This window comes from Paramormyrops kingsleyae, chromosome 18, assembly GCF_048594095.1.
Source record: "Paramormyrops kingsleyae isolate MSU_618 chromosome 18, PKINGS_0.4, whole genome shotgun sequence".
NCBI classification, from domain to species: Eukaryota; Metazoa; Chordata; class Actinopteri; order Osteoglossiformes; family Mormyridae; genus Paramormyrops; species Paramormyrops kingsleyae.
In genome coordinates this window covers 16,913,862-16,938,953 of record NC_132814.1, presented here as the reverse complement: position 1 = coordinate 16,938,953, position 25,092 = coordinate 16,913,862, and the positions used below count along the sequence as shown (strand labels likewise).

The 25,092-nt window shown below is 43.9% G+C and overlaps 2 protein-coding genes across 3 annotated transcripts in view; both read right to left on the bottom strand.

Annotated features, from left to right (window-relative positions):
* The window catches only part of dixdc1b (DIX domain containing 1b), a 29,723-nt gene extending 14,424 nt beyond the window's left edge, over positions 1 to 15,299 (bottom strand). Inside the window, exons 1-6 of one of the 2 annotated variants that reach the window (XM_072702042.1) lie at positions 15,160 to 15,299; positions 13,963 to 14,055; positions 7,211 to 7,340; positions 6,579 to 6,704; positions 6,246 to 6,498; positions 4,181 to 4,303 (exon numbers count right to left, since the gene is read on the bottom strand). In XM_072702042.1, coding sequence (XP_072558143.1) covers positions 4,181 to 4,303; positions 6,246 to 6,498; positions 6,579 to 6,704; positions 7,211 to 7,340; positions 13,963 to 14,007 — 677 coding nt within the window. In that variant the 5' untranslated portion in view covers positions 14,008 to 14,055; positions 15,160 to 15,299. Of the gene's footprint in view, positions 1 to 4,180; positions 4,304 to 6,245; positions 6,499 to 6,578; positions 6,705 to 7,210; positions 7,341 to 10,091; positions 10,351 to 13,962; positions 14,056 to 15,159 lie in introns of those variants that run through there. The other variant, XM_072702041.1, reaches the window with a different exon arrangement.
* Positions 15,300 to 19,688: 4,389 nt separating this feature from the next.
* On the bottom strand, positions 19,689 to 24,952 carry LOC140579589 (uncharacterized). Its single transcript, XM_072702255.1, has 4 exons — positions 24,304 to 24,952; positions 21,810 to 21,859; positions 20,794 to 20,819; positions 19,689 to 20,324 (listed from the first exon to the last, which is right to left on the bottom strand). Exons 1-4 carry the CDS (start codon positions 24,333 to 24,335, stop codon positions 19,989 to 19,991), a joined length of 444 nt encoding a protein of 147 aa, XP_072558356.1. The 5' UTR covers positions 24,336 to 24,952; the 3' UTR covers positions 19,689 to 19,988.
* Between the last annotated feature and the right edge of the window lie 140 nt (positions 24,953 to 25,092).

The window sequence follows — 25,092 nt, the reverse complement described above, 5'->3', positions numbered from 1 at the left end:
GGTTCAGATTTGTGGCCCCTTTAATAAGCAGCTGGCGGCAGCTCGATACTCAGGCAAATTAAAAGGCAGGCCTGAGGGACCTGGACAGGAAGCAGGGTATATCCACAGATCTGTCTGCAGATGATTCCCACAGCCCGTCCCACGGCAACCCGACGCCACCCGCGACAGGGCTCTCCCAGCCTGTCCACCAGAGGGCGCTGTTGGAGACAGGTGGCTGAGGAGAAACTCAACTGAGCAGAACGCCAGACATGTGACGACGGACGCCTGGTGGAAAATACCCCTCAAGACCTCAGATCAAAGTGCCACACCAGATTGGCACATGCACACTAGACGGTGTACAGCCCACCAACAAACCAGTGAAAAAACAGCAAGGGAAGCACGTTCACGTTACTCGTCTGACTGTGTGAATTACTGTACGATGGCGTGACAGACATGCAGCACACAGACAGCTACAGATCAGGACATCAACCTTGATTACGAAACAGAAGATCAATCACAGAGGTGCATTCTGGACTTTCTGAAGCATTTGCTCCACCCTGACAGGAAACAGAGACACCCAGAAACAGTGGGCTAGTCCACGTGCTGGCAGAGCCCATCAGAAAAGGTCCCCAGGATCACCTGGCAGGCTGAGAGATGAGGGGAACGAAGGTGAGGCAAGCTAACGCGGAGAGACTGGGACGGCTTTAAAAGCCCAACAGCAGATCCGAGACGGGACTGGAAAGTGCACCGTACAGCAGGAATAACAAAGCTAACAGGGAGGAGAGACAGAGACAGAGACTGAGACGGAGACTGAGACGGAGACAGACTGGCTTGTAGGAGGTGAAGTCGCTCTCGCTGCTCTTACCATTTCATCTGCGTCGCCCCCATTTCCTGTGACGGTGACCCGCCCCCCCGCCGAGGTGCTGGCCGTCAGGTTTGAGGCGCGACCCGTCGCTCGCTCACCACCATCATCCCAGTCACACCCACGGAGCCACAATCCCACGTCCGGAATATCCAGCCGGGAAAAAAAATTGCAGAGGAATGCGGACGAGAGGACGGTCGCCACAACGATTCCCCAGATCGGCGGGGCTCTCAGGCTCCGGGCGTCGCCCCCATTGCCACAGCGCAGCCCTGGGGGGCCTCCCCGATTCTACGAGCTGCTCTAGATGGCCCCCAACAGGGCCCCCCCACGTTACAGCTGTGTCCTGCTTGGCTGCGATGTGCCTCAACACACACAAACACACACACACACGTGCGTGAGACAGATCCCGCTAATTGTTTCCCTTCAGCTTAGACGATGCCGCTCGCATTTTCCTTCCTCCTGCTGCCAGGCTTTCCTTCCTTCTGAGGGAAATCTGTCAGACTCCCTTTCTCTCTCTCCCGCTCCTTCTCTCTCTCTCTCTCTCTCTCTCTCTCTCTCTCCCTGTCTGCGTGGAGATGTCAGACATAGCTCGGCCCCACTGTTTACCCACGCCTCCTCTCTCTCTCTCTCTCTCTCCCTCTCTCCCTCCCTCCCTTCCTCGCTCTCTCTCTCCTACTGCGGGGGAGGGGGATCTGTATACGGCGGCAGGGGGGGGGGTTTGTCTGCTTATCAAACAGGTCTTTTTTGGGGGGGCGCACTGAAAGCTCAGTTTGGAGGGTCTCAGCACGAAGCAGAATAACGCGGAGGTGTGTTTGGCTACAGACTCTTCGGCTCTCAGACAAAAGGTGTGGGGGAACCTACGATGCAAAAAACAGCCTGCTACACCTACACAAACATCTGCCACCACCCGCCCCCCCCAGCCGTCCATTGCCCATTGCCAAGGTGGAGGGAAGACAGAAACATAAAATACATGGCAACCGACACAGAAAGTGAGAGCCACTGGCTGGTCGTTTACATTAATTTGGCTGATGCTTTTGTCCGAAGTGACATGCAGCCATAGTGCTGTCAAGGAAGCCACACAGGTACAAGTACAGCCATGCTGAGATTCAAAGAGGGATCAGTAACAGATAATGTTGTAGCAGAAGCCATACAATACATTACAAAACACTGCGAGAACCTATCAGCTAAAGAGTCACTGCACAATTACAAAATACAAAACACACATTTTGTATATTTAGCAGAGATATATTGGTTTTTGGGGAAAGCAGTGTCAGACAGTCCCTGGAGCAATGAAGGGTCATGGCCTTTGCTCACAGGGCAAACGGTGAAATCAGTCTGCCAACGCTGGGATTTGAACCAACAACCTCTTGATTACAGGCACAGCGTTCAAACCTGCTGAGCCACACACTGCCCCCAAGAGCACTTAGTGTTGTGAAGAGACCATGAAGAAAGTGCGGCTGATGGAGACAGAGAGCAGCTCAGTGGTCAGATGATAATAGCTGAGGTGCAGATTACCAGGGATCTGTGCAGATTTGGGAGCTTTCATCCCACAGGGCTGTCATCCTCCGTGACACTCCCCCAGAAACGTAAACCGGTAGGAGACTAAGCAGCAGCCAACGTTACACTCCGACAGGGCAGAAAAACGGATCAGAGCAGGTCGAAAGAGCTCAGCTACTCTACGAAACCGAAAAAAAAAACAACAATCGCAGATCATCCTGCACAGGAATAATAAACATTTTTAATTCAGACTGAAATCACCACTAAAGTCCTTGGCTACTTCCAAATTAAGACATAGGTTTCCAAAAACAATAGATTTTTCACATTACTGTTTCAGGGGATTTACTAAACACAGTTATGAACGAAAACGTAATGGTTCCGAGTACTGAAATGAAGGCCATCTTAGCCGTGGCCTGATCGGGCCCCATTAACATCAGTAGGAGAGCAGATAGGTTTACGCAGGAGTTTCATGCCAATAAATATAGAGGTAGGGTTCTAAAACGGGCTCAACATCACCAAGATCAGACTGCCAAGTCCGTACAGCGCCCCCTATGGCATGTCACTGGCCTCGCAGCTTGTCAAATGCACACAAACTTTCAGAACGAGGAGTCTACGAATCTTCTCTGACATTATCACCAAGACGGAGGACTCTTATGCAATTGCCACTGGCAGGAGACACATAACATCCGCCACCCCCGCCCCGCCGGCTTCTGATGGTAAACTTGATACTGAGAAGAATAGACTATTGCATGCACCCAGAGCCCACATGACAGCCCCTAGAGGAAGCCAGGCATGTGAACGCATTCCGGGCACAAGGCAGGAAACACACCCTATCACTCTGATGAAGGCCCACCTAAACTGCGTGTCATTGGACTCACCCATGTAGAACAACAATAACATAAAGATTTGGATCGTACCACATCCCAATTCAGAATAGGGGGGAACCGCTCTTGCATCGTTAAGCAATGACAGAGCTATAAGAGGCATTAATACCCCAGAAACCCCGCCACTTTCTGAGGGTCCCGTTAAAGTCTGAGGCAGGCCACCTCCATGCCTGGCAGCCGCCTCCTCCTCACTGTGTCATGCTGTCGTGATTCGCCTTTAATGACAACGCTTCTTAATTAGAGTAAAACTAAAACCTACGATGCTGACTGCAAGTCAGGGGAGTGCACTCCTGTGTACGGACGTTTGCATTACAATAACGTTTAATTAACACCTCCTAATTAATTAATAGTCAATCCGTCAGGCCGTGTCAGCGCTGAAAACTAAAGAAGGATTAATTATCATGCTCATTATTAATATATAATTAAGAACTGCGGGTTTAAAGTAGAAAATAAGGTGTTTGCATTTAAGGCCCTGGAATTCGGGTCCCTAAGAGGTTGATAAAGACCGAGAGGGAAAGGGGCGGGGTGACATTTTGAAGCGGCATGCCGACGAGGGCTGACAATGGAGCCGTTTGTCAGAGGTCAGAGGGGGGGGGGGGGGTGCCTGGTGACATCTAAAGGAGGGGGGCAGCGAGGGCACATGGCGCGTTCGCCCTGCGGCTGCGTACGGGGCACCTGACGATCACGGCAGTCCTGGAGGCACGTGCCACGGTACCCTGGCACCAAGCGGGCATCACAACATAGCACGTGGCAACAAATCACTGCTCGATCTGCCCCCCCCTCCCCAAATTTAAAATGAACATAATACACATCACATAGAGGGAATAACCTATCCAAATACGGCTGTGGATCCTCTCGCCCTTGCCCTCGGTACATTAAATAAAGTTATATCACATTAATTAAGCATATTATTATATTCATTATTCATGTTTGTAATAAGACAAAGGAGGAGCCTCACCTGGAGGGTCTGGACGTCTCCGAGTCTTCCTCTGGCGCCCCCCGCTGGCCCTCGTACTGCTGCACGAGTGCCCGGACGCTCCAGTACGGGCTCTCGATCTCCTCGTCCACGCTGACGCCGCGGCTGTGGGTGAGGCAGCCGGAAGGCGGGGTGTGAGCTTTGGAAGCGTCCGAATGCGGCTCTCAGAGCTACGGCCACGGTCACTCCGCTTTGATCGCCGCATCACTAGTTTTGGTGCCCTGCTGTGCACCAGAAGGCCACAGCGAGGAACAGCTGAGGCTACAGAGAGGAGTGATAGAAGGTCTAACCTTCCCAGATATACTATGAGCCCATGGGAAAACTACAAATTACATCAGGGGTTCCCAAAGTGGGGGTCATGCGGGGGGGCGGTTGCAAGATAGTTTCCACAATATGTTAATAAAATTTGAAAATATTCCATTTTCATAGTAACCACAACTGGTCAGGAACCACCCCCCCTCCACTGCATAAATCAAACAAGTTAGATACAACACTACAGATCTTTTTGACCATGGTAACATTTTGCATCTTATCACGTAACATTTTTTCTCTTATCACTGTTAGCTGCTTTGATGTGTACCTGACACTGCTCTCGTGCTTTTTTTCCATCTTCATGCTGCTGTTGAATGCTTGACTCTTACTGCTGTGCATGTATGTCTGCATGTATGTATGTCAAACTGTTTCTCTCTGTACCTCTACAAAAAGAACTTTTCAACTAAAACACAAAAAAGTTAGCTTCTTACAAAGCACTTGTGTTCATTTGTGTGTGTCTGTGTGAAAATATATTGTAATAACGCAAGAAACAACAATTTCAATTCCAATTTCAATGGAATTACTCCATTCTCTTCAGCCACTAGGGGTCGCCAAAGCCCTGACAAGGACATCCAATGTTGGAGGGCTTGTTGTAGTGTAATAATCTGATAAGCCCTAAACCTGACACCTTGAGGGGCCAAATTTTCAGTTTGGGATTGACAGCATCTTTAGGAAAGCCTTAACAAAACAGGCAGATGATGTAAAGCAGGGATCCTGTGCTCCGAATTGCTCTCATTAATTGCTCAATTTACCGAATTATAAGGATTACAGTGGTACCTCAGAACTCGAACTTAATCCGTTCAGAACTCCGGATCGAATCCTAAAAAGTTCGGGTTCTGATCGAATTTTCCCCATAAGAAATAATGGAAAACCAATTAATAGGTTCCCGGCCCCAAAAAATTACACCTAAATATGTTTTTTTTTAGCATTTAAACACAAAATGAACCGGATAAAACAAGAAAAGCACATACTGTACTAAACACATCTAAGCACATTTATCAAAACAGTAATTTGTAAAGTAAGAAAAGAAATGTATCCAATGTGTAAGTTAAAAATGTGTCCTGCCCCGATCGTCCGCTCCTTCGGTGTGCCACGCCCCCTCGTTAACCCCGTGTGCAATCCCCGTGTGATCAGCTGTTTCTGGTTGTTGTCATTAGCCCTCTGTATTTCGTCCGCGTTTCAGTTAGTTTCCCCAGTCCGGTCATTGTATTGTCCGTCTGCGTTTTCCCTGCCTTACCTGTAATTAAACCCCGTATTCCCCGATACCCTGACATCTGCGCCTTTGTCTCCGTTCCGTCCCCGCTCGGCACGACAATATTATTATAATTAAATGTATTAATATTAAAATAATTAATAAGAAATCTTTATTTTAAAATGTATTTTATTATATAATAATTACTGTTACTGTCTATCATTGTCTAAATGTATTTTTACTGTCTAAATATATGTATTCAGCTTGTGTAAACATGCATGATGCTATCACAGCGAATGTGAGGCTGAGACTGAAGCGTTACCCTTTGTTTCTGCTGAGAGACGTGCTGCGTGACTCATTTCCCCGCGTGTACAAGTTATCTTGGGTCGGCGTTCACGGTTTGACTTCTGAGATTCAGATCGAGTACTAGGTAATTTTTTTCCAAACAGGTTGGTTCGACTTTTAAGAAATTCGAGTTCTACTGAGTTCGAGAACTGAGGTAGCACTGTATTCTTTTCCAGACGTAATAACAGACAGGCTTACCAGTGCCACTCCTGCCTCAGCTGGAGGACGCTGCGCCCAGAGAGGGAGGCGTCCTCTCGGGCTGCCGCCAGGGCGGCCACTGCATTCTGCGCCATGGCCATGGCAGAGTTAGGCCTGTGATTGGCCGAAGGCCCTGCCTGGCCACGCCCTGCGGCCCCGCCCACCCTGTGACTGGCCGAGGTGGAGGGCTTGAAGTGGGCGGCTAAGGCCAAGATGAGCCGCATGGCCGACTTGAGGTTCCCCTCCACGATGTCTGCGGACAGACGGCACACGGGGTCAGGATGAGGCAGTCACCGGGATTGGGGGGGGGGCTCCGGGGGAGGGCTCACTCACCGCGGGCTGAGGTCTGCGGCATGCGAATCCGCTTGGACGAGACGAACTGCAGCACCTTCTCCACGTTCTCCCTCTTCTCCAGCTCATCCTGAGGACAGTAATGGATGCCCTCCAGCGACTCACCAGCTGCAAGGAGACAGGACAGAATGTACCCAGTTAGCACCCTGTAGGAGGACAAGGCGGCGCGCCAGGAAATCCTTCAGCTACCTCCATGCAGCCTCCCTGTACCAGAACATCAAACCCCCCCTTTAGCCAACACATTTAGGAGCAGTGACCTTCTTAACAAGACACAGACCACCTACATAAACTATAAAGGTGGAAAATCTCAACATTGCTTTAAATATCACATTAAAAACTTGTCTGCCTGAATTGGGAATCACTCCAAATTAATGAAATGAAAAACAGCCTACAGTACAGACCATGTAGCCCACAGCCAGTCCATGTTTCTGCTCCCTCTGAACTCCGTGTCAGACAGTCTACATTTTTGCAAAAACATGGACTGACTGTGGGTCCTTGAGGACCGGATTGGGAAACACTGGCCTACAGGATTCTAAGGCAGCATGGACCTTCATGTGAAGGTGCTACCCACCTGCCTCCGGCAGCCTAATGCTAAGCTAGCGCTAAAGACTCACCCACGATCTCGATAAGGTGCACGAGGACCACCCCGTCTCGCAGGTCCTGCCTCAGGTCCTGGACGGGCATCAATCCCGGCTTCTTCCTGAGCTGCGCGTTCACCCAGGACACGTATGCAGCCAGCTGTTGCTGCAAAACACAGATGCCGCAAGACTAGCCTCATGGATAGCGGGCTTGTGGAAGTGCATGTTAATATATCGGTCTACTTTAGCTTGTCCCTGGTGAGGTCTGACATCAAAGAGAGGGGGGAGGTTATGTGCTGGGGGGGGGGGGGGGGGGGGGGGCAATGGTGAAGGGAAATGTGGTGTCAGATTAATCCCGCAACAGTCCATTCTATCTCCCACCCAGCACTGGATGAGAAATCCAATGTCAGAGAGGGGGAGGGGGGGCAATCCCCCACCCAGATCTGATTTGCCACGTCGGTCCAGATTCCTGCTGCGCAAGCAGCTGCCAGAAAAGCTTTGCTGATCATGGCTGAGCCCGTCCAATCAGCCAAAACCTGGCAGGGTCCAGGCAGCGTGAAAGCCCCCCGCCAAACAGATCCTGGACTCCGATTAGTCCGGAATCACACTTTCCCGACGCCATCACCCTGGGGTGCCTCACAGCCCCATCCTGACATTTGCATGCACACGCACACACACACACACGCACACACACACACACACACACACACACACACACACACACACACTGGCACTTCTTCACACCACTGTCCCTATAACCATATCCATATCACTCCTGAAACACACACATACAAAAAGGGCACCAGTCCACCGGGAAAAAGGCTCAGGTCGCTCACGACGCAGTAAAAGAGAAGCTTCCGGAAGCAGCCTTAGCGGTCAGCTCCCCCAGCGCTCATTCACAGCGGCTGCACGGATACCTGTGTCCCCGCGCTGGTACGTACGCGCCACCTCTGCCGGTGACATTTCACCTCGGGTGACAGACCTTTCGATGCCTGATGCTGCAGCATATGCGACGTCCCTCATTATATAACCTTCAATCTGTTCGTAACTCCCCATCCCCCCCCCCCCCCCCCCCCGAGCCAGTCGCAGGAAATGCAGGCCCCGTTTCGAGTTATTTACAGGACTTAATTATGAGAGGAGATTAATATCCAGAGTTTATCAGACAGGCATGCAAAGGAACAAAGGAGCCCCCCCACCCCCTCCGCCTCGGCACCATTCCGGGGGTGAATCCAGGCTCCGCAGAAGCAGCACGCCGACACCATGCCCCGCTGAGGCCACGGCACACAGGCAGACCCGGTCAGCATCCCCGCTGGGAGCCAGAACCACAGCTGAGCGACGGACTGCAATGAATGGGGCAGCTGTCTGCTAACCAACCCCCCCCCCCCCCCACCTCCCCCGAATAGCCAGCCAACCCAAACATAAGTACTTCAAGCTTGCCGCTCGCCTTTTGGTACGTGAGCGTGGAATCATCGCCCCGGGCAAAGTGCCTGCGTGTGGCCTGGTGAAAGACAGCCGTCTACATCTGGGTCCTGCCTTAGTGCACATCTGGCCGAGTGTCAGCCTGCATGTTTGAAGGTCATCCTGCGGCTCCTCCCAGCAACACCAATGCTGAGCACACCCTCACCGGCCTACCAGAAACAGATGCACTCTGCCGTTTCTCCCACGCCCATCCACAACTCCCCAGGATCCGTCCCCAGGATCCGTCAGGCTTCAAATAGGAGAAATTATCAATGGTATCATTCAGTAAATACACAGCTGCAGATTATGGATGGCTAATAGCATACAACCTCAAAACATCCCTCTTCCAGACTAGCCTGCCCAGACATCATTAATCTATATTTAGAGATGTGACACATCAAATTAAATATCTGAACCCTATTTGAACTAGAAGGTGAGACTTGAGACAAAGGACATTAGGGAAATGATACCAACAACCTTTGGGCAGCTAATAAAGGAAAGCAACCTGGGTTTTTAAGACAGCAGATGACATAAAAAGCAAAAAAAGTCCTTGATACGTATATTTTTTAAAAGATTACTACGGGGAATGACATTGTGGGTGGTATAGGCGCACCGGTTTTAGAAAAAAAACACTAAAACTAATTTGACTGCTGGTAATTCCAAATGGGCGTGGTTTTTTTTTTAATTCACATGAACATACATCTAAATGCACATTTAAAGACTGCTGCTGTTGTGTATCATAGCTCCATTCACGATTGCACAAGGCCAATAAATGACGTAATCCCGAACCCACTACCCTTTTTAATACGAAGCCCGTCCTCCCAGCTTTAACCAGACTTCGTATTAACCGGCAAAGTAGAACAGATATTTCCAAAGTTACTCTCTCGCCCTCCCTCTTTCTCTATGAAACCTAATTTGATATATCAGCTCTAACTCGATTATTTGTGAATCACTTGCTGCCTGTCCAGTCTCCCTTTGCCCTCCGAAAGTGTCTGATGGGCCGCCCGACTTCAAACGCAAATTAATGGCAGCTAACGTTTCTCCCCACCACCATAAATACAGCTAACAATAAAAAAAACAAATATTTAAAATCTGACCAAACTTCAAACAGTAATTTAAACAATTGTTCATCAACCTTGCTGACTGAATGTTTCTCAGTAGAGCCGGAAACAGCAGTGATGCTGTCACTTTCTGGCGCTACCACTTTCCCCGATATTTTAATTTAAAGAAGATAAACAAAAAAGCACGTGGATCTGAATAAAGACACAGCCCGATTAAGCAAATCACTCACGAAATAAGCAACTACTTGTGTTACCCGCGGTTTAGCCGTGTCACCCACATAAACATCAAACGGCAATAAATACTCCAAATCGTCGCGTTTATTTAAAAAGTGGAAACGAGTGAGGAAAAGGGGGAAATCTATCATTAAGTGATGAATGTAAAGCGGCCAGATAAGTACCTCATTGAAACCCTCCTGGAGCACGTCAGGGAGACTCCCCTTTGATAAGGACGCGATCATCCTTCTTACGCGGAAACGGAGGCGCAGCCGAAACGTGCAAACGACAAGCAGCCTACAGCGCAAAAATGCTGGGGTGCACAAAAGAAAGGCAGCAGCGACATCCCAGTCCGCCAGACGACCATACGTGCGAGCGACGAAACTAAACGATATAGGATACGAGCCGACCCGATTCTAGCCGAGGCGAATCCAGTCGTGTGAACCGCACTGCGCATGCTCACCATCTGCTATCTGTTACCTCTCGCGTCGCCTTGGAAACGCCTCAGCTCGCGGGGTCCGGCTGCGGGGCGGAGCGAAGCGGATTGGCGTGTTTGAAAATATTAGTTAGCTTGCTGGAAAACATTGACATATTGAAGAGATGTAATTAGTATATTCTGAAAAACAAAAGTATTTTGAGATGCAGTAATGTAAAACATTAGATATATGTTTAATGAACCAGAGATGATTTTGTAAGTATTGCGTTTAAATGTATTTCTGTAATTTGTATATTCTGAAACCTTAAAAGTGCTTTGCGATGCAGTGATGTAAAACATTAGAAATATGTTTAATGAAGCATACGAGATTTTAAGTATCGCATTTTAATGAATTTAGAAATATTCATATTAGCCGGACAGAATGTGACACGTGGGCCATTTCTCACTCATTAAAAGCTTGCAAGTTTGCAAAATGGAATTTAGGAGATGACTTGTAGAAAATAATTCTGCGTTCTATTGCCTAGATAGTCTATAAAACAAGTTCTATGTAAAACAATTTAACTTTAAAATTAGTCATGTGTTAAATTAACTGCATGGTTTAATTGTACTTCATCAAAAAAACGAGAATGTAAATATGTGATTAAATGACAATAGTTCACACCCACTGAATATGTAGCTATAAAATAAATGGAAACGTAACACTCCATGACAGACAACTGACAGCTTCTCACAACTCAGACCACAACATATCTGCTGCCTATGTGTTGGTGTGCCTTGTGTAAACACAAGGTATCCACTGCCTTAGTTACAGTCCTGTTTGTCAGTTCAAGCTGTAAAACCTGAGTGGGGTTTATTTTAAATTCATCAGAGCTACCACATGCTTTGCTGAGCTGCCCACGCTCCCCCAGGGCAGAGGTACGAGTGGTCGAAGGGGGAGAAACCACCTTAACTCAGCCATGCTGCATGGTTACTGCAGCCCTAATCCGATTTAATGACCTTCCTCCGCACAGAGGGTCTTAAAAACCAAAAGCTGTTCACACTGCAAACCAAGAGCAGCCAGGGAGATCCTCTGCAGTGCTGCTACGACACCAAAAACTGAGACATTCAGGAAACGGGCAGGGACATAAATCACACCCGGCTGTCCCCTCACAAAACTTCAAAACACCAACATCCCCCCCCCCCCCCCCCCATCACAAAACTCAAAGCACAGGAAGAGGTGATGTACTTCTGTTAATTTCCGAATGCAGCCCTACGGACTGAACACCACTACAATCCCCAACATCCCCAACAGGACGCCCACACACACACACACACCGCATTCAATCGCGTGTTCCCCCCAAATTAACATTTTCTAAATCACTTAATTGCAAAATGACACCCTTCATACAGACTGCACTTGCCTACTTGCTTACGCTTTATGAAGTCGTCACTGTCAACAGCATCATCATCATCACCCCTATTTTTATTATAATTGCCACCTGCCTGCACTCAGTCAGATTCCTGATTTAATTTGTCTGCTATTAATGCCTTTTGTGTGAAAGCTGAGCTGCTGCTTGAGGGTAACTGCAGGACAGATAGCACTAGACTTTTGGGGAGGGTGCTTCTGGGGCTGAGTAACAGACGGTGCTGAGGGCTGAGCTGTCCTTTTCGGGCCTTGCTGACTCAGCATTCTGCTACCAGCTCCCATGCTGGGCGACCCGGACGTGGTGAACTTTCCCGTTAATGCACTAGATCCACAGCGCCGCTCTTTTATTGGGTTAGAAAATACAAACCCCTTCTTCCCTGAGAACTTCATAAAACTGATGGTATTTTGAGGCAACGGCGGAAGGAAAAGCTAAAGGTTATTCCTTAATCATGCCCCCCCCCCACCCCCAACAAATGTCATCAGATCTTTTATAAATTCAGTTTTTCTAACACTCCTCATTGTTCACATGATCTACAGTCCCAAACGTGAAGAAAGAAAGTTGCTTATAGTCACATTCATGAACATACAAATGACAAGATTTCCTGCCAAATTTTCTTGCAGACCATGAAAAAGCTGCAATGACATGCTTTAAATAATAAATTTACCTATAAACTCTGAAACCTCTGGGTGTTACGGAAACATGGGCCGATCTATGTTTGTCAGAATAGAATAGAATAGAATAGAATATCTTTATTGTCACTGGACAACATGCTTTCCACCAAAGCTATTAAAAAATTAAATAAAAATAAACATGGAAATGTAATAGAACATAATATATAGAGTATAGATCTACAGTGCCGATTTACCATAGGATGGTGGGACCATAATTGCAACGGCAGTTTTTGAAATTTAATGTGACAGATAATACAGATTGAAGACCAGGGCTCAACTGACAAAAAAATACAGAAGAACTGGTACATTCCTGTGATTTTTGGTGTCATTTGTTAGGAAAAGAATAGCAACATTAGGAAGGAAATAGCTTTGCAATCACAAGTATTTCATTTCAAGTATTTCAGATTATCTTGCGTGTAGCTTCAGATTTTTCGGCTATGTACACACTTTTTGTTTTCATTACACTTGCATGCAAATGCAGCCAGAAAGGGGGAGGGGAATCGCGATTTCACAAAGGGCAGATGACAGAAGAAAGTGGAAGCCGTGATGTCAGCAACATAGGCCGTAGGGAGAGGGTATGAACTCCAATAGACAGAGATACATCAGAGGGGAGGCAAGTAGAACGAGATTTCGACCATGCAGAAAGCTGCAGCAGACCACATCCTTCCCCTGTGCTCGTGACTTCCTGCCCAGACCTGCTGTGCCACACCTAATCTATCGCACCCAACAATGTCTCTTCTGAACCAGAGTGTGCTCCATGCATCCTGTACTCACATTCCTTTAAGTGTCTCATTTTATGCACAACAATCAGAACGATCGCACGGATTACGTCATTGTGAGCCACGTGCACAGTACGATTATTCCTTTTACCCGCTGTTGAAGCTGATGTTACAGCTGTCTTAATGGTTGGGTGACCCCTTGTGGTCAAATGTACACCTTTCATGTACAATAAAAAGAAAGTGATGGAAAAAGACCAAACCTTTAAGAAATACTAGTAATTATGCAAATTCAAACATTTAAGATTTATTCTACCATTAATATAAACATACGGAATGCGTAGTAAATATTTACATTGTATTTATAATTTATAATTAATTGTTTATCATATAAAATCTGAGGAAATATAAAAATGCATCACCTGACTGCATATATAGTTCTTACAATGGAAGTTAAGGACGATTCACTAACATGACTCAAAATTTTACACTCATTTTTGCATAAATGTCAACCTAACTACTATCATGGATAAATAGTGAGTTGGGTGTTGGGTCTCTCTCGATAAAATTTGGTGCATGACGTCTCACTGCCTAAATGTCATGACTTGACACCTGTGTTTCTGATGCTGGAGCATTTGGGATTATTTTCCTTGCTCTGTCAACCTAAAGCAGATTTCTTCCTGAGACTTCATTTGATTCCGTTTTAGTCAAAAATACAGATCCTAAACCACTGCGCCGCCTGCAGGGCATTGACTATATAAGCAGTGGCTCACAGGGACCTGAATATTCAACATTTAAACAGGTGTGGGTGTACTCCGGGTACTCACGGATCCCTCCCCTGGCAACTTCGTCCGATGAGCCGAGGAAGCCATGGGTGTAGCATCGATAAAGCGGACTGCAGAGAACCGCGTACAATGGACCTAGAACACAGTGTCAGTCTGACTGCGGCCACTCTTTTCAGATTCATAATCCTGTTTTCAGATTCATATACCTACTTCATACAGTGCAGAAGAGTTTGACGAAAATATGTGGGTATGCTCGTGTCATTTCGCGATGGAAAATACACCATAGACTTTACATTTCTTAAACTTTGATTACAGTAATATAGTTAATGAGTTTATTAAGTTGCCTCTTTTGTAGAGAATCTAAAATATACAAGCACGACCTGTTTGCCTACGACATAACTTAATTTTTCAATAAAACAAAACTTAAATTCCTCGGATACAGTTTGGTGTAGTCGATTTTTATTCGCTGGTTATCTTAAATGGGCTCGAGAGGCGATTGCAATTGTAGATTTAAAATAAGTTGAATGTAATAACGGTATAACAGTATTTATGAGGTTCTGGCGATTTAGTCTCATTATGTGAAATGGTATATATTTTGATGGTAACAATTTACTTGATGGGGTACAAATCCCTAGTAATAACTCAGTTACTACTGAAGTATAAATTATGAACAAAACTTGAACAAGTATTGTTGCTACTTGAGATAAAAGATATGTCATGATTCATTAATGATGAACAAACACAAGATCAGTATGTAATGTGTTACTAATTACTGTATTTGATTCTTCAGTAGTTCCTTAGTAGTTCCTTCGGTATTTCACAAAGGTTTACAAAACATATAGTAACAAATGCAGTAACTGATTGGAGTGGAAAATGCATCAGAATTCATTAATAATGAATAAATGTGAGATCAGTATTTCACTTATCTTATTCGTGACTTGTTCCTTAGTAGTTCCTTCAGTAGTTCACAAAGGTTTACAGTATGAACAGATTTAGTAAACTATATCTATTCTTGAGGGAAAAAAACATGCGTCACGATTCATTAATGACAAATTAATATGAGATCAGCATTTAACTAAGACTTAGTTTCAGGTTATTTGTGCCCCGTCAAGTTCCACTTTTATTTGTGCATTCACCAAACTGTTAAACCTCAGTGCTGTAGCTTGCGCGTGCATGCCGGTGTCTGCGTCTTATTCATTCGATAAGTTAACAAAGCCAAACATTAAGTGCTGTACTCACCGAGTATGAAATAAACCGTTTGGGAGGAAACCATCACCGATCGTGGGTTTAACATAAAAATAATAATCCACGTCGGGACTCGGGAGAATGAACTTTCAGTTTTTCCCCTCCTCGCGTTTTCAATCTCTGCAGCGCACTGAAACAGGCCGGCGTGTTGCCATGGTTACGGTGTAGGAACACCACGCGACGCAGTGTGAACTACAGCAAATGCGCGGCGGGGGCGCGGCAGCAGCTGCGGCTTCATGCCTGTGTTTCCCCCGCTCAAATTCCTTCCCATAAAGAAAAATAAATGCTACCAAAGTACACAGCAAATAAGAAGTTCTTTTACTTAGATGGTTTTTTTCATTGGTAAACAGTGCCGGTCGAAGCCCATGTGGAGACCTAGGCAAGCTTCACCGCAGGCCACCAAGACTACCAGCATCACCATCATCGCTTAGCTGTTCTGTGCCGGGTGTCCTTTCGACCAATGCTACCTATCGAGACGTGCTACCGAGCCTCTCTGCGCATGTGCAGTTCCACCGTCTTGGGATTAGGGTTAGGTTTTAGGGGTTAGGGTAAGGGTTTTAGGTTTTTTTTGGGGGGTTAGGGTTACGGCTATCGATTAGCACTACGGTAGCCTAACTCGACAAAGTAGCTCAACTCGACAGACCACCGGCAATGCAGAGGGAGCAGGTACTTCTAGAGGCACGAGGAGCGTGTAGAGCGCCGCGCAACCGTCCGCGACAAAGTGAAATCGGCTCGCTACTCGGCGCCAGGTCAGAAGGGGGCGCCCTAGGCGGCCGCCGATGCCGCCTAATGGGATGAGGGGCGCTGACAATGTATATCATTTACAAATCTCTTTCTACGGGATAAAATTACAGAAGCCAATGCACCTTGGTATTTTAAAGACAAATTGCAAATCACAGTTCAGCTCTTACACAGTATTCCACAAGGTGGGCATACATGGATCATCCATAACATGAAAACCACCGACAAGTGAAGGGAATTGATTATCTCTTTACAACGGCATTTGTGAAGGGTACCATAACATATTAGGCAAATGAACAGTCAGTTCTTGAAATTTCTGTGTTAGAAGCAGGGAAAAATTGGCAAGCATAACTATCTGAGGGATTTTGACAAGGGCCAGATTGTGATGGCTAGATTACTGGGTCAGAGCATCTCCAGAACTGCAGGTCTTGTGGGGTCAGTACCTATTGAAAGTGGTCCAAGGAAGGTCAATTGGTGAGCCAGTGACAGCGACTTGGGTGCCCAAGGCTCATGGATGTATCCCAAAGTGCTACATATGCTTTTATTCAGTACAAACTTTGATTCAGCATTTTTTTGGATGGACCAAAGAAAAAAAAATGACATGACACTAGATGACAAGACCATCTATGCTGGATATTGACTTTTCATACAATGAAAATTCCATCATTTCATTCAAACTGTTAGAACAATGTATGATATTTTTTCATATATATTTTCTATACAGATATCAGTTTTTAAATATAGCTAGCAATGGGGGAATCATTTACTAGTCTGATGTGTACCGAAACGTTCAATGGCAAAACGAAAGAGACTTCTAACTTTCAGTGATACTGATAAGTTTATATGCATCTTTTACAATGTGTGAATCAAGCAATCTTGCTATAAGTTACGAAGAATACAAAATGCTGCTGCAATAATAATGGCTCAGGCTACAGTGTAATCATGTTACACCAGCTCAAAAACACCTGCACTGGCTTTTAAAATAAGAACATAAGAACATAAGAACTATACAAACGAGAGGAGGCCATTCGGCCCATCGAGCTCGCTTGGGGAGAACTTAACTAATAGCTCAGAGTTGTTAAAATCTTATCTAGCTCTGATTTAAAGGAACCCAAGGATTCAGCTTGCACTACGTTATCAGGAAGACTATTCCATACTCTGACTACACGCTGTGTAAAGAAGTGCTTCCTTAAATCCAGTTTGAAATGTTCTCCCGCTAATTTCCACCTATGGCCACGAGTTCTTGTATTGGAACTAATGCTGAAGTAACTATTCGGTTGAACAGCATCCAAACCTGTTAGAATCTTATAGACCTGGATCATGTCCCCCCTCAGTCTCCTTTGCTTGAGGCTGAACAGATTTAGCTCAAATAACCTTTCCTCGTATGACAATGGCAAAACGAAAGAGATACTCTTCTATTCAGCCATTAGGAACCACATTGGCAAGCAAAACCATATTTAACCGAACATCTGAATGTTCACACATCCAGTTGCACTTGGATCATTACACTCAAGTTACCCTAATAGTCTGGGCATTGTAATTCAATAAAGCAGGACATGCATCTCAAAGGCTTGGTTGACGTCAAAGATCTTTCACCAGAGAAACATCGTATAATCCCTCAGCTTCCAGCGCTGGCTTTGGATTTTTTCATGCAAGACAACGCAGATATTACTCATGCTACTAAGAATAATTAAGTAGCACATGATTTTCATAACAGTAATAATAGACTTGATCCTAAATAACACTGAAAAAATGATGTAAGTCCTGCACCAATATTACAGTTTCCAGGGCCACTGGATTTCCTATCAGAAATCCCTAATATTGAGTAAAAACACAATGAAAAGCAGCAGAAATGTGCATCAACAGACACATATAACGTATATAAATCTTCAGCATGTTTAGTAGCATAACATGAAAATTACCAAAAGATCCAAAGAATAAGTTACAGCACCAGACATCCTCTGTGCCACAGCAAACCTTCCTGAGTACAAGTTATATCTGAGGATCACATGAAATGATGGAATTTTCTCTTTATGGAAAGTCAATACCCAGTATATGTGACTTTTAATGCTACATCATATCTTTCCTTTGGTCAATTCTCAATAATAACAGAGAACATCTCCCAATTATCTGCTCTATAGTCATCTTACTTAGTTATATTTGACCAATCTAGTTGTTTTCAGACTTTTTAAGTTTAAATAACCATGCTGGCAGACAGGTTACCTGGGTGTATCAGAGGATGCACTGTTCTTCGTATACGTTGATGTATGCAGAATTATCTTCATATCTCCTGCATTTAAATACTATTGTTATGATATTTTAAATGGCACATAAATAAATAATGTGTATTAGTTGAGTGTTGAATTTCATCAATTCCAGTTATGTGTAGATTCGAAATATCATATTTTAAAAGTGTTTCCCAACCCAGTCCTCGGGGGACCTTGGACAGTCCATGTTTTTGCTTCCTCTCAGCTCCCAGGACCTGTACTAGGTATTCGGTGTCCCTGATTGGCTGGGAGCTGGGAGGGAGCAAAAACGTGGACTGCCCTATGTTCCCTGAAGACTGGGATGGGAAACACTGTTTTAAAATACATGAAAAATATATGAAATGATATATTCAAGCCAATCATTAATATATATATATATATATACATACACACACACACAGTATATATACACAGTATATATATATATATATATACATATATATATAGTGTGTGTATATATATATATATATATATATATATATATATATTTTTTTTTTTTAAAGGGATAAAAGTTTAGCAACTTCAATTTTCTACCTCGTATTCTAAAGTAGCAGAAGCCTTAGGAATTTTGCCTCATTCGTACACTGGGCACTGTAGAATATTTCAAGCAATTTGCTTGAAATGAACCTAAGCTATTACATTGGACATGTGTATTATTCATTGCATATGTTCTCCCACTTTAGCTGTGAGTTCAACCAATTCCCCAGATACAGGTACAGGGACTAACCCAGTGGTCTCAAACTCCAGTCCTGGGGGGCCAGAGCCCTGCACATTTTTGGGTTTCCCCTCATTTAACACACCTGATTCACCTCCTTGTGCTAATTACCACACAGCTCTTGAGCTGAATTGCTTGTGATGGAACCGGGAAAGAACTAAGCTACACAGGGCTCCGGCCCCCCAGGACTGGAGTTTGAGACCCCTGGACTAACCAGTAATTAGACTTATATCTTATAGGTACGTAGACTGGAATGCGTGAGACTGATGTTGTCCTCAGGCTCCCTCTCCTGGCCAGATCGAGACACAACAATATGATATTAGTCACGCCAATAAGCTACATTTTCACAAAGTGGTAGGAACTGTCCGAGAACAAAATTAAAAGAAAAGCAAATGCTCTCTCAAGTTCTAAAACTGACGAACTTCTAACCAAAGTAGCTCGCTGTGAAACTTCACTGAAATTAAATTTCAGTGAGATGACACAGACAACCGTAGCTTCATGGTCGAGATATCGGGTTCATAAGAGATTTAGCTCTACGGTTTCCAGAGATGTGTTTTAATTAGTAGTTATGACCTATCTGAATAATTACTCAAGTAATGTAATTACCCGAGGTAGAACAACAATCACAATACTCTTCCATTTCAGAATTAAGATTGGGGTATTGTGATGGATTGGGTTGGTAACTCGAGACTTGCAGTGTCTGATGAATTAATAAAGTGTCTCTTCAATAAGCATTTAATTTGCAATGCCCCTCAATAATTTCAATTCTGTACCCATAATTTTCATTATTAACAAAAAAAGTAGCTCAGTCAGGATTTTATTTCACTTCCACAGCAGATACTCATTCCAAGCTTAATCAAAATTAAGGTCACCAAATTTTCCAGTTGACCTAGGACAAAAATTAGCTATTAAAACACCCATGCAAAATGCTGTAGCTAGCACATGCCATGCATGATATTTAAACTGTAGGGCAACACAGTATCTCATTTTTAGTGAGCACTAAGCTAACGAGTGACATTCTATGGTTGTGGGCAGCACTATAATAATCCACACTATAATGAGCATGTTATACACCAGACATAGATGTTATGGGATCTATGCTATCCTAGATGGTGGGAAGACGTCTTATTGAGTCGAGGTTTAGGAATGGGCTTCAGGAAATCTTCCGGGGAAATCGAGATATCTGCAGTTTTCTGAGTGGTAGCTGAATTGACACTTTTGCTGCGGCTAGGAGCGGCTCGCTTAGCCTGGAAGTCTATGGTGGCATATTCTGTGCCGGTATTTGTAGGCAGTGTTCTCTGTCCGGCAGGGGACTGTCTCTGCAGGACCTGGACCTCAGCATACTGGATTTCTTCTTGCGATTTCTTCTTCTTCTTGTTCGGAACTGAATACACGGGCGTCTCTGCTACAGTGTCGTACACGGGCGTTTCGGCCGACTGATGAGGGATATAACACACAAGAAAAACTGTGAAAACACCAATTACCTGATCCATATTTTAAAACCGGCTTTCCCAATCTGGTCCCCGAGGACCCACTGACAGTCTATGTTTTTGCCAGGAGCTAGAAGGGATCAAAAATGTGGACCGACTGTGGATCCCCGAGGATCAGACTGGGAAACACTATTTTAAAACATTCATTAAAAGCATTTGGGATTTACCTTTATTAATACTGCTGCACAAAAAATAATTCTCCTCGAGGGATCAATAAAGTTCTATCTCATCCATCTCATTTTAATGTATTGGATTGAACCTGCAATTGTGGCTTTTGTTAACCTACATTTTACTTTAGATGTATAATTGTGTTATGTGGCACTATTTGGAACAGAAATCTTTCACAGCGTTCCTTAATTTGCATCACAGTTCTACAAACCACACAGATGGAAAAACATGGCACTGGGCACATTACCCCGTGGTGTGGATCCTCGGGAGGGACTGAAAACACAAAAGAAGACAGAACACTGTGCATTCTTGACTGGTTACCATAGTAAACTGTGCCTGGCTACCAGAGAATGCTATATATTCTTGCACTAGTACCACACATACATGTCTATTTAATTAGCAGACACATTTGTCAAAAGCAAGATACAAGAGAGGCAAATAGTGTAGTATATTTTAAGCAAACAGTTGTCAAGCAGTCAAATTGGCATAGGATTAGCTAGGCTGAACTAACAATATACCAAGGTTCAAATGTAATTAGTAACACAGAACACTGCCTTCTTCTACAAGTTACCATGGAAACACTGTACGTTCATGTACTAGTTTCAAGGAAACATTGGAAAAAATGTGAAAATTCTAATCTAATTTATTTTGCCAAAATGTGCCCCAGATGTGTTAACGGTTCAGGACTACAAAAAGGTTTATGATAAACCCACTCTTTTTTTGGTGTATGTAGTCATTATGCAACTCTATTTTCATAAGTGTAGGAATTGATGAGGAAGTTTTGTGCTATAACTGAGCACCGCAATAAAATGTTTATACTGAAAGCATTTATTCATGTACAGGTGCCTCAAAAGCTACTGAACATTTTGCACAACATAACTCATACAGACAACCCTGGATAATAACGTTTGTTATGCAGTTTAGTGATGTAATTCAATAAGGTGTTTCATGGATGTAGACTAAGCGGAGAAATAGATTGGTTGTGGTTTGTGCAGCTAAATGTATATAACTAGAAATATTAAAGTCAAATCCCATTTATTCTAACAGTAATAAAGCAAGATCAGAATTTAAATTTTAAAAGCTGCAAAGAACAATTGAAGCAGCACATTGCTTCACGTACATGTGCTGTGTGCACACACAACTGGTGTCTGATTTCTCCAGCTGTGCAATATGGTGCATTTAAAACTCGGCAAGTATTCAGTAGTTAATTATATACATCTGAAACACCAGGCTTAATTGCTAAGACCAAACGTGTAGTACTACCTTTCTTTTTTCTTGATTGGTTCGTGACCTTCTGAGGTTTTAAACCCCACCTGAAAAACAAGAATTTCACTGAGATTTGGTTCTTGTCAGGATCTGTGCCTGTCTGGCTCTGTCCCATGTGTCTTCACCCCGTTTGAGCTCCAGTCCTCACTTGCCATCGCGTTTGACGTCACCCTAGTGTGTTTCCCTGCTACCTGGGCCGCCACACGGTGTAACAGCCTGAACAGTCAGCTACTGTCCTGATTCCCCTTTTGTTGTTGGTTCAAGGCTGACTAGAAGCCAGCGTCAACAAATTACTTTAACATTTATGTTATACCGTGTTTTCATGTTTTATTTGTGTATCATGTATTTCAGTTTCAGTTCCTTGTTCTATTTCCTGTTTGTAGTTTGTTCAGTTTTCCTTCTTTTAGTTTCCATTGGTGTTTTGAACCTTCTGCATCTGTTAATTGACTTTACCTTCATTGCCCCTAGTTTGTAACAGCCCACGCTTGTCCCTTGTTAGCCCTTGTTATCCATGTGTATTCATGTACCTGTCCTTGCCTTGTTGTCATTGTGGTTGTTACTGTTTGTTAGTTCCTGTGTTGTTAGTGTTCTTCTCCTTGTTCGGTTCCCACATTTGTTCTTGGTGATACTTCTAATGTTAGTTTTCTTTGTATTCATTTGTGTTACCTTGTGCTTAGTTTTTGTTAGTTCTCGTTTTACCCGTTTTGTTTTGACCCCCTCATTGTACCTTTATTTTCAGTTTCCCCCATTGTTTTGTTTTGTTGAATCTGTTTTGTAGGAGCCGCTATGCAGATCGTCTGTCTCTCATCATGCCCCACTGTAACAGTTCTTCATTTTGTGTTGGTCTTTTCAACAGGGAATTCCAACATGCAGAGTTTAAATACAACGTAAAACCAGAGGACAGAGAAATCAATGTATTGATTTCATTATGTTGCTGTACAGAAATATTTTTTAAATGGTGTTTGGTCTGTATACTGCTGCTATTGTACAGCAGTACTGTAAAATCTGTCTTTAACCACTATAGCTATACCGAATTGATGGCTCATCAGTATTCTGTGGAGTAACATAACTACATGTAAGTCATATCAGATAATGTACAGTGATTTTACTTATGCTGCAACTGGATTTTAGAGATGGAACATTTTCACAGTTTAGAACAATATTAACCATTAGTGTTTACCATCAGCTGACTATTCGATGAGCTGTTAAGTTTGCGTTTTTAACAAACGTGAACAGCTGCGATACAATGCGGCCAAGACGTATATAATTCAGTAACAAATATTTTCTCTCACGACTTACTGGTGGTATTTAGCATAATCCATAGCACTATTTTGCCTAAAAAATTGACTATTTTTACACATATCCAAACACAAGTGTTTCAGATCAATTTTATGCAAAGTGGAATGGATCAGAACAAATCTTTTAGGTCAGTGTTTCTCACAGTGTCTTCAGGGCACACTGGATGGATCCACATTTTTGTTTTATCCCAGTTCCCAGCATGCATGTAAGGTATTTAGAGTTTGGGTCAGGCGTTCTGGGAACTAACAAAAATGTGGATCTGTCCATCGTGCCCCAAGGACTGGTTTGGGAAACACTGTTTTTACATGAACGTAATCAAACGAACTGTGTCCCAAAGAAGCAATTTGGCCCATCCACTAGGATTGCATTCCTGAAGAACCAGTCGGATCGGTATCCCAGAGGGCTTCTCTAGTTTCCGGTGTTTATCATGCCTAGCTACGCCCCCTCCCGGCTGCCAATCGTCTTGGCTGTTTGCCCTCCCTATTTTAGCAACCCGTTTACTGAACCCTGGTGCATAATCGTCCAGTTCAGTCTCAGCGTTTGCGCAATGTTTTTGAGCTTTACTATCTGTTTTTCTGTCCCTAAGCTGATTTTCTGCCCTGCTTGTCTCGATCTCGGCTTTATTCTCCGGTTCGGCTTGTGTTTGTTTCTGTCAGCCTGGTTATAAAAACCCTCCACTGTCTGACCATAACATTTTTGCCTGCCTTTGATTAAAGACACTTTTCTCTACACCATAACAGCGCATTATGGCTGAACTCCTTTTGGTGGTTAATAATTAACAGGGAAAGTTAGTCAATGATAGACGTCGTTATGTTAAGAGAAATGTTTTCGCATTGAAGAGTTTTCGGAATTCTCAGTGTAAGGTGAACTACTTTAATGGATTTGGAACCTTTAAAAATGACAAAATATTCCGCAAATATGGTAAGCAAGTGATCAAATTCACAAGATGAACAAAGTTGTAAAAAGCTTTCAGTACTTTTTTGGCGTAACCTGAACGCTTCTCAGGACTGATAACCTTCATCCCAATTAACTATGGAGAATACTATCGGTATATATATATAGGCTACCTGAAGATCAGTTTAATAACTTTAATTTAATAAGTTTCATAAGTTTCAAAAATACATTTTAAATCATCCCTATTTAGGCACCTTATCAGTGTGTTCTGGTAGTTTTCTTGCAGAACTTGACTTACCTGTCAATTGTCTTAGTGAAGTAGCTTCCCATGGCAAAGCATGTTCGCTTCCCGCGCGCGGCTTCCTCCTTCGCAGAAGAAAATGAACTTGGTTCACCGAGTAAAACGTTAATAAGCCCAGATGAAGAGACTGCACGGTGTAAAATATTTCCTTGTTTCTGGGCCACGGCAACTACGTTTTAAACGGAAGCGCATGGGGTGTAGGTAGCTGGCAGAGACTCAGCCCAGGCGTCGCAGGTGAAACCTGCACAAGTTCCAATATTAATGTAAATACGTAAAGAATGATAGTCTGTAGTAAAATATAGTGACGGTCTTATTTCTTGCCCACGCGCTTTAATGTTACATCATAATATATCCTACATAGTATTATGAATTACTCCTTGAATGTTAATTAATTTGTACAGTCCATCCTGTGGATCTCAACATTAGAGTTCAGTTAAAAAATATTCGTCTCCAAGTTATTAGGTATTACTTTTACTAGAAAGCGCCAAAACCAAAAATTGTAGTAGATAAAGAATAACTTGCTTTGAAATTGATTTACGAGCATGCAAACTGGTCTGCGTGCTTATAAAATAAATGCAGTGTGCCACTATCTGTGAGGGATTCAAACGGGTTCATGCTGATACGGCTAACTAGTATTAAATTTATTTCCTACTATAAGTGCTCCTGGTTTCACCCCCCAAAGGAAATACCGGATGAAGACTCAAAGGAAAAATCGGAATGCTGGGTATATAGCGCCTCTTTCTGGCCAGAAACCCAAATTTCACCGTGGGAAACGGTGAAACTTCA

What these genes read in the sequence shown, in the direction of transcription:
- LOC140579589 (XM_072702255.1), bottom strand. Translation starts at nt 24,335, where the DNA reads ATGGGAAGCTACTTCACTAAGACAATTGACAG. An exon ending in CCAATCAAGAAAAAAGAAAG is followed by an intron (nt 20,820 to 21,809) that starts GTAGTACTACAC and finishes TTGTGTTTTCAG; the next exon opens with TCCCTCCCGAGGATCCACAC. An exon ending in CCGAGGATCCACACCACGGG is followed by an intron (nt 20,325 to 20,793) that starts GTAATGTGCCCA and finishes ATCCCTCATCAG; the next exon opens with TCGGCCGAAACGCCCGTGTA.